This window comes from Ambystoma mexicanum, chromosome 13 (assembly GCF_040938575.1).
Source record: "Ambystoma mexicanum isolate Mex_15411 chromosome 13, UKY_AmexF1_1, whole genome shotgun sequence".
Classification (NCBI taxonomy): domain Eukaryota; kingdom Metazoa; phylum Chordata; class Amphibia; order Caudata; family Ambystomatidae; genus Ambystoma; species Ambystoma mexicanum.
Genome location: NC_090938.1, coordinates 85544441 through 85562860, shown reverse-complemented (window position 1 = coordinate 85562860; position 18420 = coordinate 85544441). Strand labels below are relative to the sequence as shown.

Here is an 18420-nt window from a genome sequence, read left to right as displayed (position 1 = left end):
TTGCTCTTTTTTAATACTTTCACAATGCAATTTTTAAGAGCAGGAGAAAAACACACCTACGTTTAAGAGTCCTAAATAGTGGGAAAAAGGCCTAGGTTTCACAATGCAATTTTAAATACTTTCACAATGCAATTTTTAAGAGCAAGAGAAAAACACACTCAAGTTTGAAAGTCAACAAAGTGGACCGGGGTATGCAGGGTAGCGAGAGTGTCTAACCTGGTGGACGGCTGAGAGCTGGCGTCCCCTGCGGACACCTGCAGACACTGCCAGGAGCCGCCTCTGTGAGAGCCGCCCTTTGCCTTGGGTCCTTAGCCGCAGGGGCTGCTGGGCAGAGGGCTGCCCTGGGAGGGTCAGTAAGATCAATGGAATGGCCAATTAGGGAGGTGGGCATTTTGGCAGGCGGGAGGAAGGGAGGGGAACCAAGCAGAAGGGAAACACGGAGGGAGAGGTAACACACTGGCCAAGGGAGCACAAAGAACAGTCAAAATAAAGTTTTACAAGCCCAAGAGAGACTCACCAGCAGGATTTGTGTCTTGCATTTAGCCCATCACTGTTAGTGAGCCATGCCCTGCATTTAGCCCATTGGTGTTAGTGAGCCATAGCCTGCATTTAGCCCATCTTTGCTAGTGAGCCATGCCCTGCATTTAGCCCCTCTATGTCAGTAAACCATGTCCTGCATTTAGCTCTCTGTGTTAACGATCCATGTCCTGCATTTACCCCCTCTGTGTTAGCAAGCCATATCTTGCATTTAGCCCCTCTGTGATAGCGAGCCATATCTGGCATTTAGCTCCACTGCGTTAGCGAGCCATATCCTTCATTTTGCCCCTCCATGTTAGTGAGCCATATCTTGCATTTATCCCCTCTGTCTTAGTGAGCCATATCTTGCATTTAGCCCCTCTTTTACCAAGCCTTATCTTGCATTTAGCCCATCTAAGGAAAGGTAATCCCACTAACTTACCTTCCTAAAAACGTACCCTTCTGCATACATCTCTCAAACTCTGAGCTAAACACAACCATTCCTCTACAGCACAATAAACCACACGCACTTCAGAACACCACAACAATGAAACAAACCACACATAGTCTCGCCCAACACCACATTGCGGCTACCAAACCGAAAAAAACACACCTATGCTCAGTGAACGGTGTCAACCAAACTGAAACTGCCAACAGCACATCACAGCTCTCTTGCTCATTTTCCCGCTCAGTCCTACTAATTTACCTGCGTCCCTCCTTGCTTTACAGATCTGCCAAAGCGCCAAGAAACCACACAGGTGGCAAGAGTGTGCGGTAGAAGAACCCTTAACATAACATAACATGGGTAGAAAGCTGCCTGATAACCATGTACTGGCAACATTGTAGCCTGTGATTGTGTTTGAGACTCAGGGTAATGTTTCACACAGTCTTTGAAGTGGCTTGTTTTGTACCAAGGTGAGGATCTTTACAAGCATCTGAATATATCTTTTCTCTCAGCTTTGAAACTGACTTCTTTTCCAAAGCTGAAGGGTTGCAATTAACAGCAGCATAAGTCTTGAGTCTTTCTGGAAGAGAAAGTGGTTGGTGAATAATGGAGCTTACTTTGTTTCTCCCCCTTGGGACCAGTGCTTGTCTAAAACTGATTCATATTCTATCAATCAATTGGAATGGGATTCTTCTAGACCTGCATTTAACTGTACTTTGAAACAAGATGGCTGCCAAGGGAAAATAACCAGACAGTCCCCCTCCATAACAGCCCCAGAGCAATCATCCAGTGTCTCCTGGAGACAACTGGTCCCCTGGGTCACCCCTTAGGAGTGGGCAGAAAGAGGCAGGGGACTTTGTCTAAACAGAAGACAAGCCTAATTTAACTTTTATAATTGCTACCCACATGCCATTCTACTGCTATATCTGTGAGTTATTGCTGGAAAATGTGTGTCAAATTCATTTTATTTTTACGTTGCTCGTCACATTTTGGTTACTCATAGTCGCCTTCTGATTCCTTCTGTAGGTTTACGATGGTGGCCCACGAGTTGGTGTTGCGGTCCAGAGGCATCCTGAAAGAGCGAGGGTGGAGACTGGCCAATGAAAAATTAGGTTCTGGAGATGACATCTCTGTGTTTGTCATTCCTCTTGGTGGTCCTGGGACCTACACTTGACACTTTTTCAAACTATCGAGTCAATCCATATACTTGATGATTCTTCAACAAGAGACATTGCCTAATGCCTTCGTTTTAGATGCAGGGGATCGTCCCCACATACCACAAATCTTCCAGTGGACCTTTTGAGGAGATTGTATGTGGAAAGGTTTTACAGGCCACATCTGGAGCTTGGTTGCTACCTGAAGGCGAATGGATGAAATGGTGTATTAGTATACGGGAGCAGTGCACCTCAACTCTGCTGATTATGCTGTCAAATCATTCTCAGCTGCAAAGGCGAATGAGTTTGATTGCAACTAGCAACTCTCCCATCGTAATTAGGGTATTTCCCTGAAGTTTGAGTTTAAAATCCGATTTCCACTATTAGGGGATTTCTGCTCGAAGGAATCCTTGATTGGAGTTTTTCATATAACGCAAGTAAATATTTGGTCGGTGGTCATAGTTGGTGAATAAAATAGGCATCAATGTGTTTCATATCACAGGTTCTGGTGCCACTTGGGCCGACTGTTTCTCATGTGCTCCGAGGCTCATATGAGTTTCCGTTGGATTGTATAGTAGTAAGGAAATATAAAACATAGCACTAAAAGATGGTGTGGGGTGGGTTGATTGTCTTTACAGAATCTATAAAGGATCTCTGCGTGTATTGCTTATCGCTATAAACCCACCTGAAGAATTGCCATTGTTAAGCTTACGTTTCTGTTAAAATATCAATAAGAAAGTAAAGATACAAGGATGGGAGGAGAGCAAGCATGTACTGGTGGACAATATTAAGATCTGGAACTTGATTTTACATGCGGAAAAATTCAGAAAGAGAATCACATTCTGTTCAGGCAGAAAATATTCATCTTTGGAAAAAGTCTATTTTCAGGTATATCATATTGAACAATTTGCTGGTGAAAACGGGAGAAAAAAAATCAATTAAAAAAATAAATAAAACTTAAAATCCAAATTATGCAACAATGCTGAATGTTGTCAATCTACAAGTTTGCAATTCATACAACAGTAGAACGCTTTTTAAGTCTTCTATTTGCATTTATTGGCATTCCTTTCTCTGTATCACAAATGTCTTTGTTGGTTTTGCAGCCTGACTTCCTTAAGGCTGGGCTTGTTGAATTAATATTCACTAGTTTATTTTTCAGGGTTTTTGGGCAAAATGTTCCATCTTGTCCCTTCCAAAAAATGCAATTTGCATGTGAGTTTCCCATATTTTGATCAGTCTGATATACTGGTAAAATGAAATGTCACCAAACTTAAATTTGTACACAATGTCATTGTGTCCCTTCAATAGTCTCCCCTCATAGACATCCCCCCACACACTCTATATTTCTATTTCTCAGATAGAGGAACAATGCCGGCTGTCAATTGGATCAATCAAGTTGCATAACGTTAGTGTTGTTCAGTACCAAAAACAGCGGTCAAAATTCAGGACTTAACGAAATAGTGACCATAAGCACATTATAGAACACAAGAACAGTAACCTCACAATTTGTACGTTCGAATGCCAACATTTTCTGGCATCTTATGGCCTTGTTTAGGCTATATTATCATTACGACAATATCCAATGCTGTGTCTTGTGAAAATGACTTATGCAACAATATCTAATGTTGTGTCGTGTGATAATGACTTATGCAACAATATCCAATGTTGTGTCCTGTGATAATGACTTATACAACAATATCCAATGTTGTGTCCTGTGATAATGACTTATACAACAATATCCAATTCTTTGCCCTGTGAGAATGACTTATTTTCAATAACAGGAGAGAGTCGCTTATCTGGACTTGATGCTTTTATGAACAAAGGACCTCCAGATTGAAATAAAGAAATATCTAATGGCAATGTTACTTTGGGAATGGGCATGTGTCCGCTGTCATGGTGAGTGTTGTTGACTCAGATGCTAATGTATCCAGTATCGGCCATTGATACATATTTATAATGCTCATTTGGATTCTTGACAGTACTAAGGAGCATGGACACCACTAAAACATTCTATTTCATGTCATTTCTCTGCCATTCAAAGCCCACATCTTTTCTCGCTGCTAAGGTTCTCTCTTCCACCCAATAACTGTACAGGCCCTAGCTACCAAAAAGGAGAAATGAACTATGTAGGGCAGGTGCCGCCATTGTCCGTCAACCTCCTCTATCCCGAACAGTATCAGTAACGGATCCAATTGCCTCTTGGTCCCATCTAGGAATTTGATCCATCCTAGCACTTCCTTCCAAAAGCATTTTATTTCCGGGCATTCCCACCACATATGCCAATACGTTGTCTTTTCCCCACCTCCCCTCCAACAATTGGGGTCTAGCCATGGCAACATCCTTGAAAGTCACACTGGGTCTTACTGCCATCTATATAGCAGCTTCAGTCCATGCAATTCATATTGGCATGCTGTCGATGTTTTATAGAAAATCTTCCATCAGTGGTAATCCAACTCAAGTGCTACGTCTCATGTCCATCTTTTCCTATATGGTCCTGCCCCTCCTCCCGTCACTATTAAAAGCAACCTATGTAATCAAGAAAATTAACCCCACGGTCGAAGTATTCTCTTCTTCTTTCAACACACTGCCACTCAACTCCTTGCATCCAACCCTCTGACTGTACTCCCCATCTACCACTCTCCTGGCCCTCTCAACCTTTTTTTTTACTTGACTCCTTCTTGATTCCTATTAAACCTCACAATTTGTACGTTCTGATGCCAGAATTGTCTGCCATCTTTTGGCCCTTGTTTAGGCTATATTATCATTACGGCAATATCCAATTCTATCTCCTGTGATAATGACATATACAACTATATCCAAGTCTTTGTCCTGTGATAATGACTTGTACAACAATATCCAATTTTGTGTCCTGTGATAATGACTTATGCTTTCACGGGAGACTTTAATCTCCTAAAAATATCTTAATTCAACCTAATGGAGTTCAACTCTGTTTTACCTGGCAACTCTCTGGCCTACCTCCACAACCTCCCTACTCACACTCATTGCTATTCTCTTGACCTGCATTATTTAACCTTTCCCATCAGATCAACCAGTTCATTTCCACTTCACTCCTCCTCCCCATCGCTTCTATTTCCAAATTCATTTTCAAGCATAACTTCCTAACTCGCAACCTGGATGAGGTCACATGGTCCATCCTTATGTTATGTCCACCAAAGCACTTCTGCATTTGCAGTCCTATGATAACATAATCCAGAATGTCATAGTCCCCCAGCACACCTCACTACTCTCTCCAGCCCTCGCCTACAACCCTGAGATTTGTGATTTTAGTACCAACATATGCAGGCACCTGCACCACTGGTGCACATCTCGATCCATACACTGCTCACCGCCTCCAAGAACGCCCACACAGTACTATCTAAGACTCTGTATGCCACTAAGTCCTCCTACTTCATTAACCCCATTTTAAACCCTCCACTATCACTACCACAAACTCGCCTCTGCCCAACAAATGCTGTTTCACCGCACCTCAATCTAGCTCTTCCTTCAACTCTGCCCCTCCTTCCTACCTCCTCCCGGTTCCATGTGTTAATATCCCCGCAAAAATATCGCCAGACAAAAATATAGCCATAGTATTGCGGTGACATTAAACCAAGGAACCTGCTTTTTTTTTAATGGAGCGGGGGGTCAGCCCCGCATCCTACAGTCCAAATAACCCCATAAATTACCCCCACTGATAATATTGCCCATGGCCTTAAACCCACGACCTTATATATAGCAATATTATTGGTGGGGATAATATTACCTGATACCCTCCTCCCACACTCTCACACTGACTTATCCTGCCATTGTTCCGCCAGCCGAAACTTACCCACCAAGATAGTTCTAATTGGTTATTTATAATATGCTTAATACCCAGAGGTTTCTAAGCACTGACCAGGGGATCAAACCTATGTAGCCCATGAGCTATCCTCCCGAGTTCCTATTGAATGGAAAACAAACACTTCCTTTCATCGGATGGATCCTTTAGATCAAGAAAAGTGAAAGATATTGCAACTTTTACCTGTTCTTCTCTTCCCCATGTTCACTCCTTCCCTCTGTACTGAAATCATCCCAAATACAAAACAGTCTGCATATGTATTAACTAGTATCAGAAAACCAACTAAGGAAAGCGATCCGCAAATACTGGGAGTCGGTAGGCCTAGCGACCTTGGGAGACATATGGCAAGAGGGGAAGGCACTGGAATTCCAAACGATAGTGGATGAAACTGGGATACATACGGGGCAATATATTACATATACCAGAATAGTTAAACGGGTGAAGGAAAAGTGGTCCGAAATAGCACTAGCAGAACAACCTGATAGTGCCATAGAAATGATGTATGATATCTCAGAGGGAGGGCATGAAATATCACAGATTTACGAACTGGTGATGTCCAGAGTGGGTAAGGAGCTGCTCCAATTGAGACGGGACTGGGAGGAGGAAGCAGGAGAACCTATGCAAGATGGGCAGTGGGAAAGAGCTCAGAGATATCATAAAAAGGTGTCCAGGAATGCGAGGCTACAGCAGATTCAGTTATATGTCACCCATAGGGCGTAAATGACTCCTCGAAAGATTGCCAGATTTGGGGGAACAGAAGTACAAAATTGCACCAAGTGCGGGGAGGTGGATGCCGGGGTGATCCATTTGTTCTGGGCGTGCCCGGAGGTGGGAAAATTCTGGGATGAAATCAAGCTACGACTATCTCGAAAGGGAATCAAGCTAGATGTGGAATCCATGTGGGCATGTATGATATGAGGATTTACCAGACCACGCAACCTGAAACACGTATGCAAACTCAAGGATCTGGCCTACATTTTGGCCAAAAGGAGAATAGCCATGATCTGGAAAGCAGCCTATAGACCCAGATTGGAGGTATGGTGGAACGATATTCTGAAATGGGCAGACGCAGAGACAGTAGCATGGTACGAGGCAGTTAACAGGGGGAGCATGATGAAGTGGGACCTCTGATAGCATGGAGACAAATGGTAGCCACATTGTCGAGATCCTCCCATGCCAATTCCAGTGTATGCGACACGCCCGACAACGGTGAAGGGGATTAACTCCAAGAGAAGGGAAGCCGGAAGTGGTGGAAGCTCTAGTAAAAGGGGGGCACTGGGGAAGACAGAAATAAATAATACGTAAATGTATGCTAAAAGCTTGTAACTGAAAATGTCGGGTGTGATGGTTATGTTTTGTTTGTTGTAAAAACCAATACAATTTGATTTTTTTAAAAAACAGTATCAGAAAACAGTCTGCATATGTATTGACTAGTATCAGAAAACAGTCTGCATATGTATTAACTATTATCAAAAAACAGTTTGACTCACCTGCTCGCTGAACCCAAACAGAGCTGCATCTTCTGGGTGTGCCCATTTTGTTCTGAGCGGGTAAAGGACTCTGTTTTTTTTTGTACATTTGACAAGATAGCTCAATGCAATACTGCAACTGTTGCTGAGCATGTGTGGGTTATCTGTGTGTTAAAGGTGCAAATCCTTGCAAAGCTGACTAGGCATATTCGGAGGTCAATAAAATGAGCAACATTTGCTTAGGTAGAAATTATCTGTTATTGTTGGAAAGTGCTCAGATATGATATGATTTTATATCGTCAAAGCTTTTGTCTGCTGTGTATTCTGTGCTCTTTCCTTGCTTACGTAATATATTTGAACTTTATATGTGTGAAATCGGCATGGATGGGAAGTGGTTAGAAATTTGACAAATCTAAAGTAAATTTGATAACCGGACAAATTTATGAAAAGGTCAATTTCAAGATTTTCCTTTTGTCAATATGTTGACTAAGGTCGGGATTACTGATGTATCCATCTCACTATCTCCATTTAAAAGACAATGCAAATTATCCTATATTATTACCCAGCGAGGGACAATCATATTGTAACAGTCTATCTGATTGGCCCTCGTCGGGTCGTTACCAGCCCGACAAAGACTGCGTGCCACGTCCCTCGTAGCTCCTTCCCTTGCTGCGACTGGCCGCCATGGAAAGGGAGAAGGCACTAAATGTAGTCCCTTTTGCATGGATCCAGGGTGGCCATTTTCTTAGTTTAATTTTTTTAAATATCTTTTTAATAATAGGTTCCATGAAAAGGGAGAAGAGACTACATGTAGTTCCTTCTCCCCTATCCATGGTGGCCATTCTTTTTTCTTTTTTTTCTTCTCGAGTTGAGAAACGCTTTACAGACTGTTTCTTATCTCAAGAAAAACTACTATAAGTGCCCTGGTACAGCATGCCAGGGTACTACTAGCAACAGAACCCTCAGAGGGGGCATTACCTGTACGGTAATGCCCCTGGGGATACGTTAAATCCCTCGCTTTGCTCAGGCTTGTAGCTATTGACCCAGGGGCATTCCCCAACCGATAATGCCCCTCCTTGGATTCTATTGTTTTATTAAACAATGATATACTTTCTGCCTCCCACTGGCTCAGATACAGCTGTACTGACGACCTTTGCAATCCTGATATACCCGATGGGTTTTAAAGATGGATGTATGTTATATGAATAATTTTCCTTATCTTGTTCTAGGATATCTCTCCATAAAAGATGAATATATACTAGATGGTTGTCATTAATAATATTTATTGATCCCACTGCCCTTTAAAGATGATTGGGTATTATCTGTAGGAAATTCATAATCCTGAGCAATGCATTGGTCATTTAAAAATGACTGTATACTATAAGGACGACGTTCATATAACTGATTGACACCTGTTGTGCTTCAAAGATGGTTCCATGCTATATCGACAACATGCATCATTCTGTTCAAGCACTGCTGTCCATAAATATGAATATTTGCTATTTGGATAACATTTATAATACTGATATATGCCCATATGGACATCATTTAAAATCTTGATCGAATTCCACTCTCCTATCAAGATAGAGGTAAGAAATACTGACAACATTCATAATCATGATCAAGGCCTGCTGCCCTTTAAAAGTGGATGTGTGCTATATGGATGAGATCATAATCACGGTCAATGTCAGCTGTCCCTGTTATATGGACGATGTTCAAAATTCTGATCGTGCACTGCTTCCTTAAAGAATATGTGGTCTATTGCCATTCCTTATCCCTGGAAGTTAATGCAGAAGTAATTCCTTGTAATGACTAATGTAGGCCTTCCTGGTACCATCTGGCCCCCAAGGTTGACTATGTTTTTCAAAATTGGGGACGCTCAAGTATCAGCCATAGATTTGTTTCAGTAAGGTACTAATCCTGCTTGAAAGCAATCCAAAGTTTGGTGTCAAGCAGGAATCGAAATTGAGATTTGTTGACGAAGAGCAAAAAGCAGCTCCTGGGTATCAGGCATAATCATTTAGGCAGGAGCGACCGCTGGGGAACCAGGAGCTAGTAAAGAATGTGCAGCAAATCTAATATAAATTCCCAAACATACTCTGTTAATATCACATAGCTTGGTTTGTATAGCACCACTTGCCCCAGGAGGAAAAAGTAGCTCCTTGTAGATGTTTGTTTTATGCCAACCAGGCTCCCTTTGGCTATAATCAGAAGCTAAATAGCTCCCAGCTCCTGGCAATTTCAAACCTTGTCAAGGAAAGTGTGTTGGTCAACAAGCAACAGACATGTGTGTCCACAATGGTGTATGGTGGTTTCATTGACATATATTTGAAAGACATACATTTGTTTGACCTAAATCTGGTTGTGCGGTAAAGTAAATATGTATAGGAATAGGAAGGTAGTTGAAGGGGTAGGGGTTGGGAGGGCAGAGGTGAGGAGGATCCCCCAACCCCTCCCCTTCAACTCCCACACATATAATTACTTTACCCCACAACCAAATAAAGGTCATCCAAATGTGCCACCTTCAAATGTTTGTCAATTAAACAACAAAGAGCTGTTTCTGTGCTATTCTAATACTAGATCCTATGCAGCCTCAACCCATGGAAGAAAGGGGTTGTGTATATTTATTCAGATATGTTACTGCATACAATGTCCACAATTCCTCTTCCTTCTGCCAATCTTTGGGATCTTGGGCAAGTCACTGTCCACTCCATGCCTCAATGTAATCCTCTGCATTTGTGAGCAATATGACTAGTCATGGTCAAGAATTAACAAAATATGTAATTGATGAATTATACTTCCTCTTCTGGTGAGAGATAATATATAAGTTTCCGCTTCAAAATATCTCCATCAAAAATCAACATGATGGTAGTATTTGTATTTGTATTTATTGAATTTTATATAGCGCTTTAAGCCAAAGCGCTTTACATGAAACAATATTGAATACATTACAAGCAATACATAACATGTTATGAATCAAATAACTGAGAACAATGTATAGAACAATTTACCAGGAGGTCATAAAAGTAAGCATGTGTAGGACAGGAACATTGCTAGAGAGAACAGTAGAGAGGTGTTAGGATGGGGAATGGAAAAGATAGGATTTTAAAGGAGTGTGGAAGGAAGAGTAGGAGGTGGTGGAGCGGATAGGGAGAGGGAGACGGTTCCAGTGAAGAGGAGCAAGGAGTTGGAAGGAACGTAAGTGGGAAGGATCGCAGGGTGCGGGTGGAACAGTGAGTAGGAAATGGTCAGCAGAGCAGAGTAGTCGAGGAGTAGAGTAATATGATCAGCAGTAGCGGGTTGTATGTCAGCAATATCTGTATCCACCTCCACTTCCTCCTCACCTGTATCTTCCGATGAGATTTTGCAACGGTGTAACTTCTTTTTTTACTTATTTTTCTTTGTGAAGAGCAACGGTCTTCCGCGGTAAGAAGCCACCCTGATTCCCTGCCAAACAGGGAAGCCGGGGACCGCTCTCCCGCAGAGACCAAGTGAAGAGGAAAAAAAAGCAGCCGCTTAAAAAAAACATCTCCGAGTAAGTTGGTGCAGCGGAACAAAGGTTAATCTTGAATAGTCCAGAGTCGGCTGGTGGATGGCCCGGATCTTATGACATGGTCATGGACGGGAAGAACAGCGGATGGAAGTTCTCTGGTGAATTGGACGTAGTGGAGTATGTAGCAGAAGGGTGTTCTCCGGCAAGTAGAACGTAGATGGATTCTCGTGAAGGCAGGCAAATAGTGGACTTCCGGAAACCACAAGCCGATAAAACGGGCATGTGAAAAGAAAGAAGGAAGCAAGGACAGGAGAAGAGAGGAAGGAATGGAAGGCAAAAAACAAAACAGGGCGGAGAGAGTAGTCAGGAAGAGGCACCGGAAGAAAAGTAGAGCGGGTGCAGACGGTTAATGAAATACTCAGGGACTGGGGAAAAGCTAGAAGGGCAGAAAGAGGGAACGGAGTACACAAGAAGGCAAGGCAAAGGTGAGCGAAACGGAGCACAGCAACAGAGCAAAAGCGAAAGTTGCAACGCGCCGATCCGGAAATGAGGGTGGGTCTAAATATGGAATTCAAACAGACTGGACAAACGATTAGACCGTGAATCAGGAAGTGAGGAACCAAAACGGAACAATCTAATGGCGCCGCCAGCGGCAAGCGCCCCAAAGCCGCCAGCAGCCCCTGGGAGCTGGCGGCATGAAAGTATGCCCTCTCCCAAGGGACACATCCCCTGGCTTACCAGGGAACAAACGATGGAACCTCTGCACCAACACAGGAGCATGCACATGAGAAACAGGTTCCCATGAATCCTCAGAGTGAGAGTACCCCTTCCAATGGACTAGATACTCCAACCGACCCCGTCTGTAACGGGAGTCTTGGATGGAGGCCACCTCATATACTTCTGGAGGGATATCAGAGGGAACAGATTCATGGGGTAGAGGGCGATGGTAAGGATCCACTCTGTATTCCTTCAAAGGAGATGAATGAAACACAGGGTGAAGTCGACGCATGTGGCTTGGCAACTGGAGGTGGAAGGCCACGGGATTAATTCTGTGAGTAATGGTAAATGGACCCAGATATCGGGGGGAAAGCTTGGATGGGCGCAACCAGCGGGGTAGATATTTGGTCACCAGCCAAACCTTGGTTCCCCTCTGCCAATTAGGGGACGGCAGTCGCTTGAAATTGCTGTGGGAACGGTAGCGAAGACTACTAGCTTGCAAACTCTCAACCGCAGTCTTGTGAGCCTCCGAAATGTTGGATAACAGATGATCCACAGAAGGCGTTGTAGAAGGAGGAAAGGAAAAAGAGGGAATAAAGCGGGATGGTAACCATAAGAACAAAAAAAAGGGCTGAGGTCAGTAGCACTATGAGCAGAGTTGTTATAGGCGAACTCAGTGGTGGGCAGTAGGCTCAGCCAATTGTCCTGCTGACTATTGATGAAGCATCAGAGATATTGTTCCAGGGAGGCGTTGGTTCTCTACGTCTGCCCATTGGTTTGCGGGTGGAAACCCGATGACATGGCTCTATCTATGCCCAACCTTCTGCATAGTACTTTCCAAAAGCGGGAAGTATATTGAGCAACTCTGTCGGAGATTATTTTTTCAGGAGTGCCATGTAAACGAAATATATCTTTAGCAAAGACAGAAGCCATCCCCGCAGCAGTAGGCAAACCAGGCAGCGGGGAGAAGTGGGCCATTTTAGTGAAGCAGTCCACCGTCACCATAATGCATGAACATTCTTCTGAAGGTGGTAGTTCCACGATGAAATCGGTTGATATCACGCTCCAAGGCCTCTTGGGCACTTCTTCCTGCTGTAGATATCCGATAGATTTCAGAGTGTTGTACTTCGAACGACAGCACACAGGACAGGAATGCTCATAAGTAGTAACTTCCTTGGTCATTCCAGGCCACCAGAACCGACGCCGTAACAGATCCAGGGTGTTCTTCACCCCCCTGTGTCCTGTCACAGGATCATCATGGCACCATCTCAACGGTGTGTGTCGGGTTTGGGTGTTGGGCAAGAACAAGCGCTGTCTGCGGAAGCATAAACCATCCTGTACCAGAAAGTCCTCGGGATGATTTGTAGGAGGAAGCTCAGAAGAATGAGTGGCTCTGCGGACCTCTTTCAAAAACGAATCTACGGAACAGATGACCTTAATATTAGGAAACATGAGGCTGGGTTGTTCTTTCTGGGTTATGCCGGGTTAAGGTCTCCTTGAGAGAGCATCCGCCAGAATATTCTTAGAACCAGGTAAGTAGGTCAACAAAAAATCAAATTGAGCAAAGAAGTGGGTCCACCGGGCCTGGCGAGAGTTAACACATTCCATGTTCTGAATGACTTTGAGATTTTTATGGTCAGTTCTTAATTCGAAAGGATGGTTGGCTCCCTGCAAAAGGTGACGCCACTCTTTGCAGGCAGATTTCAAGGCCAAAAGCTCATTTTCAATAACAGAGTAGTGTGTCTGACTGTCGTTCAAGGTCTTGGACATGTAGGCAACGGGATATTCCAAGCCATCATGTTCCTGAAGGAGAGCGGCACCTAAGGCGGCTGCAGAGGCATCTGTCTCTACTATAAACCGTAAACTCTGATCTGGTTGCCAAAGGACAGGAGCAGAGCAAAAATCCTCCATCAAATGCTTAAAGGCCTGGTCGGCCTCAGTGGTCCAAACATAGGGTGAAGAAGATTTTTTTAGCAATCTTGTGAAGGGCAGTACCCTGTTGGAAAAGCCTGAAATGAATTTTCGATAAAAATTCACAAGCCCTAGAAATCTTTGCACTTCCTTGACTGATCTGGCCATGGGCCAATGTAGTATGGCATTAACCTTAGTGGGATCCATCTGAATGCCCTCGGAAGAGAGAATAAACCCAAGGTAGGGAACTTCAGCAGCCTGAAAGACGCACTTATCAGAATTTGCCTTAAGATGATTGTCCTTTAATCTTTGTAGCACTTGGTGTAGAGTGGTGTGTAGATGGGTATTTTTGGAAAATGCCAAGATGTCATTGAGGTAGACTATTGTGCAATGGAACAGGAGGTCAGAGAACGTGCGATCCATGAAGCACTGAAACACTGAGGGGGCATTTACCAAGCCAAAAGACATAACGCAGTACTCATAGTGCCCAAATGGTGTTCGGAACGCGGTTTTCCACTCATCTCCGTAGCGAATCCGAAGCAAGTGGTAGGCTCTTCTGAGATACATTTTTGAGAACACCTTGGCTCCTTGTACCGCCTCTAGGATATCCTTGATTAGGGGCATAGGATACCGATCGCTTATAGTGACTTGGTTTAGGCCCCAATAATCAATGCAAGGGCTTAGTTCACATGTTCCCTTCTTTGGAACGAAGAACAGCGACGCTCCCGCGGGGGAGTGAGAATGTTGAATGAGACCATGGTGTAGATTCGAGTTTAGGTACTCTCTAAGCGCCTCTTTCTCCCTCAAGGATAAAGAAAACATGCGCCCAAAAGGGACTATGGCATCAGGCAGTAGATCGATGGCACAATCCTCAGGCCGGTGTGGCGGTAGCTCTTGAGGATCATTACTCTGAAACACCTCCTGGTATCGATTGAACTCCTTAGGAACGTTGTTTATCTTCAAAACATCCGTTCTCAGTGAGGGTTCGGAAAGGGTGTGAACTGTGGCATACTGGGTTTGTGAAGAACAGGAAAGTCGGCAGTAGTCAGAAGAGAAAGAAAGTTGATTGTTCTTCCAGTCGATAATCGGATTGTGCTTCCTCAGCCAGGATACTCCCAGAATTACTGGAAAGTGCGCCGCTCTTATCAGGTCGAATTGAATAGTCTCGGTGTGATGGAGTACTTTCATCACCATTGAGGAAGTGGTATAGGTGATTAGGCCAGAGTTTAGAGGTTTGCCATCAACGCCTTCCATCTTTTGGTCTTCCTCCTTTTCCAGGTGGCCAATGCCGGTCTTGCCGGCCCAAACTATGTCCATAAAGCATTCTGCAGCCCCACAGTCCAGTAAGGCCAACACTTCAAAAGTCTGTTGTGGAAGACACAATTGGACAGCCACTAACATAAGCCGGTTGTCCTCGGTAGCATTAGTGGGGTTGACTGATAAAGACACAAAGGGACCAGGAAATCCCCCTCAGTAACTTGTCCCGAGGTGTAGCGTTTCCCGACCACCGTGGTGGCACATCAGGACAATCCCTCAAAATATGTTGGTTAGATCCACAGTACATACACAAGTTGTTGTCCCTGCGTCACTTACGTTCTTCAGAAGTAAGTGGTCCTCACGTAGTCCCAATCTGCATAGGTTCTTCCTTACTTAGACAGGTGGGAGTAGAGGTGGAAACACTAGGTTCAGACAGAACAGGGAACCCGCGATTCTTCCGACGCTTCAAACGTCTTTATAATGGACAGAAATCCAGCTGGAGAACTGTAGACCATAGCTCAGTAAGGGTGGTTGGCCTTGGTACCCTTGCTAGTTCATCCTTAAGGTCTTCTCTCAGACGCTGACGAAAAATGGCGTATTTGGCGTTTTCCTGCCAAACCGCCTCAGCCGCAACTCGTTTAAAGCGGGAAATATAAGACAACAGGTCAGAATTACTGTGCCGAATGTCCAGAAGTTGTTCACTAGCAACCACAGCGGTCTCCTGCCTCTTGAAGGCCAACTTGAACTGAGCAGTGAACCCAGAATAATCTTGCAGTAAAGGACTGGCACTTGTCACAAGAGGGGTCGCCCAAGATAAGGCATTTCCAGTTAGGTTAGACACCAGAAATCCTATGCGGGCCTGATCAGAGGCATGGGTCTGGGGTCTGAACGTAAAATGAATGATGCATGCCTCCATGAATTCTTTAAATTTATGTAGAGATCTGTAATATTTGCCACAGGATAAAGACATAGAAGGTCACTATGGGACTGTTCATAGCGGTCGACCCTCTGCCTAAGAGTAGCGTTCTCAGCCTTGACTGACTGTAGTTCTTGAGTCAAATTATGTACTGCGGATAAAAGGTCCTGAACCTGTTCAGGGGATGCCATGGCTCGATCCTCTTGGCGTTGCAATCTATCACGATCAGCAGTAGCGGGTTGTATGTCAGAAATATCTGTATCCACCTCCCCTTCCTCCTCACCTGTCTCTTCCGATGAGATTTCGTGCCGGTGTAACTTCTCTTTTTACTTCTTTTTCTTTGTGAATGGGAACGGTCTTCCGTGGTAAGAAGCCACCCTGATTCCCTGCCAAACAGGGAAGCCGGGAACCCCTCTCCCGCAGAGACCAAGCAAAGAGGAAAAAAAATCAGTCGCTTAAAAAAAAACCTCTCCGAGTAAGTTGTTGCAGGGGAGCAAAGGTTTATCTTGAAAAGTCCAGAGTCGGCTGGTGGATGGCCCGGATCTTATGACATGGTCATGGACGAGAAGAACAGCGGAAGGAAGTTCTCTGGTGAGTTGGACGTAGTGGAGTATGTAGCAGAAGGGGGTTCTCCGGCAAGTAGAACGTAGAAAGATTCCCGTGAAGGCAGGCAAATAGTGGACTTCCGGAAACCGCAAGCCGATAAAAACAGGCATGCGAAAAGAAAGAAGGAAGCAAGGACAGAAGAAGAGAGGAAGGAACGGAATGCAAAAAAGAAAACAGGGCAGAGAGAGCAGTCAGGAAGAGGCAATGGAAGAAAAGTAGACCGGGTGCAGACGAGTAAAGAAATACTCAGGGACTGGGGAAAAGCTAGAAGGGCAGAAAGAGGGAACGGAGTACACAAGAAGGAAAGGCAAAGGTGAGCGAAACGGAGCACAGCAACAGAGCAAAAGCGAAAGTTGCAACGTGCCGATCCGGAAATGAGGGCAGGTCTAAATACGGAATTCAAACAGACCAGACAAAAGACTAGACCGTGAACCAGGAAGTGAGGAACCAAAATGGAACAATCTAATGGTGCCGCCAGCGCCAAGCGTTCCAAAGCTGCCAGCGGCCCCTGCGAGCTTGCGGCGTGACAGAGAGTAGAATAAGAGGAGGGAGGAGAGGTAGGGTGGGGCAAGGTCATAGAGAGATTTGAAGACAATACAGAGGAAGTTGAATTTGAGTTGGGAATGAAAGGAGAGCTGGCATAACGAGGAGAGAGAAGAGTGGATGGAATTGTGAGGAGAGAGAAGACAGAGAGAACGGATGAGAGAGTGGTAGATGGATTTAAGGGGGGTAAGATGTGAGGAAGGAAGACCAAAGAGGAGAGCAGAGCAGTAGAAGAGTTGAGAGATGATTAAAGAGTAAATTAGGAGTTTAGTGGCGTGAAAGGTAAGGAGGGGTCGGACTTTGCGAATGTTATAGAGATGGAAGCGACAGGTACGGAAGGTGAGAGAGATATGGGGAGTAAAGGAAAGGTTGTAGTCGAAGTGTAAGCCAAGATTGCGGGCATGGGGGGAAATGCGGAGCTGGGAGTGAGGAAAGAGAATGAAGGAAGGGGGAGGGAGGGTTTTAGCGGGAAAGAATAAGACTTCGGTTTTGTCAGTGTTTAGGTAGATAAAGTGAGAAGACATCCGAGATTTGATAGCAGAGAGGCAGGAAGAGAGCTTAAGATGAATACCAGGGGTGAAGGAAGAGAAGGAGAGGAAGAGCTGGGTATCATCAGCGTAGTAGTGGTGAGAAACACCAACGGAATAGAATATTGGAGCTAGAAGAGAGGTCTAGAGTGAGAAGAGAAAAGGGCCGAGCACAGAACCTTGGGGGATGCCGTAATTAAGGGAGTGGGTGGGGGAGCAGTAGCCACCCCAGGAGACTATGAAGGTGCGATTAGATAGATAGGAGGTGAACCAGTTAAGGACAGAGCTTTTGATGCCAAAGGAGGAGAGAGAGTAAAGAAGTAGAAGGTGATCAACAGTGTCAAAGGCTGCTGAGAAATCAAGAAGAATGACAATCGATGATTGTTTAGAGTAGCGGGCGGAAAGGAGGGAGTTGAGGACAGAGGTGAGAGTGGTTTCAGTGGAGTGGTTGGGGCGAAATCCAGATTGGATAGTGGGGAGAAGAGAGAGGTTGGAGACAAAGGCAGAGAGTTGTGAGCAGACAAGGCGTTCAAGGAGTTTTGAAAGGAAGGATAACAGAGAGATGGGACGAAAGTTGGAGGCCAAGTGGGGGTTGACTGAAGTTTTTTTTATCTATCGTATCAAACGTATCTAATGTAGAGTGCATAAATATTGTCCTGCTGTCAAATGTATTCCATGTAAAGAACAAACATAAACCCCATTAAATAATTATTTTAGCTTTAACTGTAGATGTTCTCCACTTCGGGTCTCCTTAAAAATATTTGTTTGAAATGTAGTGAATTTCACCTCATACTTCTGCCAAGTTTGTGGCTATAGGACGATTCATGGGATGTGCTCTACTTTTCCCAGGAGTTATTATGTTTGGAGGGTGCAGAAGATAAAGGCCAGCTTGGCTTTTCTCGCTGTTCTTTCGGGCATAGGAAATCCAAAATAGAATTATTTTGCCCATCACTGCACAAATTGAGGTTTTGGGTTGTATTACCATATGCAAAACACATATACAAACCTAAATATTGGTACATGGCTTC

The 18420-nt window shown here is 44.3% G+C and overlaps 1 protein-coding gene across 6 annotated transcripts in view; it reads left to right on the top strand.

Moving 5' to 3' along the window:
* Positions 1 to 3980, top strand: part of PPM1J (protein phosphatase, Mg2+/Mn2+ dependent 1J) — a 237970-nt gene extending 233990 nt beyond the window's left edge. For 3 of the 6 annotated variants that reach the window (XM_069633332.1, XM_069633333.1, XM_069633335.1), the window contains one exon: positions 1988 to 2275. In XM_069633332.1, coding sequence (XP_069489433.1) covers positions 1988 to 2135 — 148 coding nt within the window. In that variant the 3' untranslated portion in view covers positions 2136 to 2275. Of the gene's footprint in view, positions 1 to 1987 lie in introns of all 6 variants that reach the window. The other 3 variants (XM_069633331.1, XM_069633334.1, XM_069633336.1) reach the window with 2 other exon arrangements.
* Positions 3981 to 18420: the final 14440 nt, after the last annotated feature.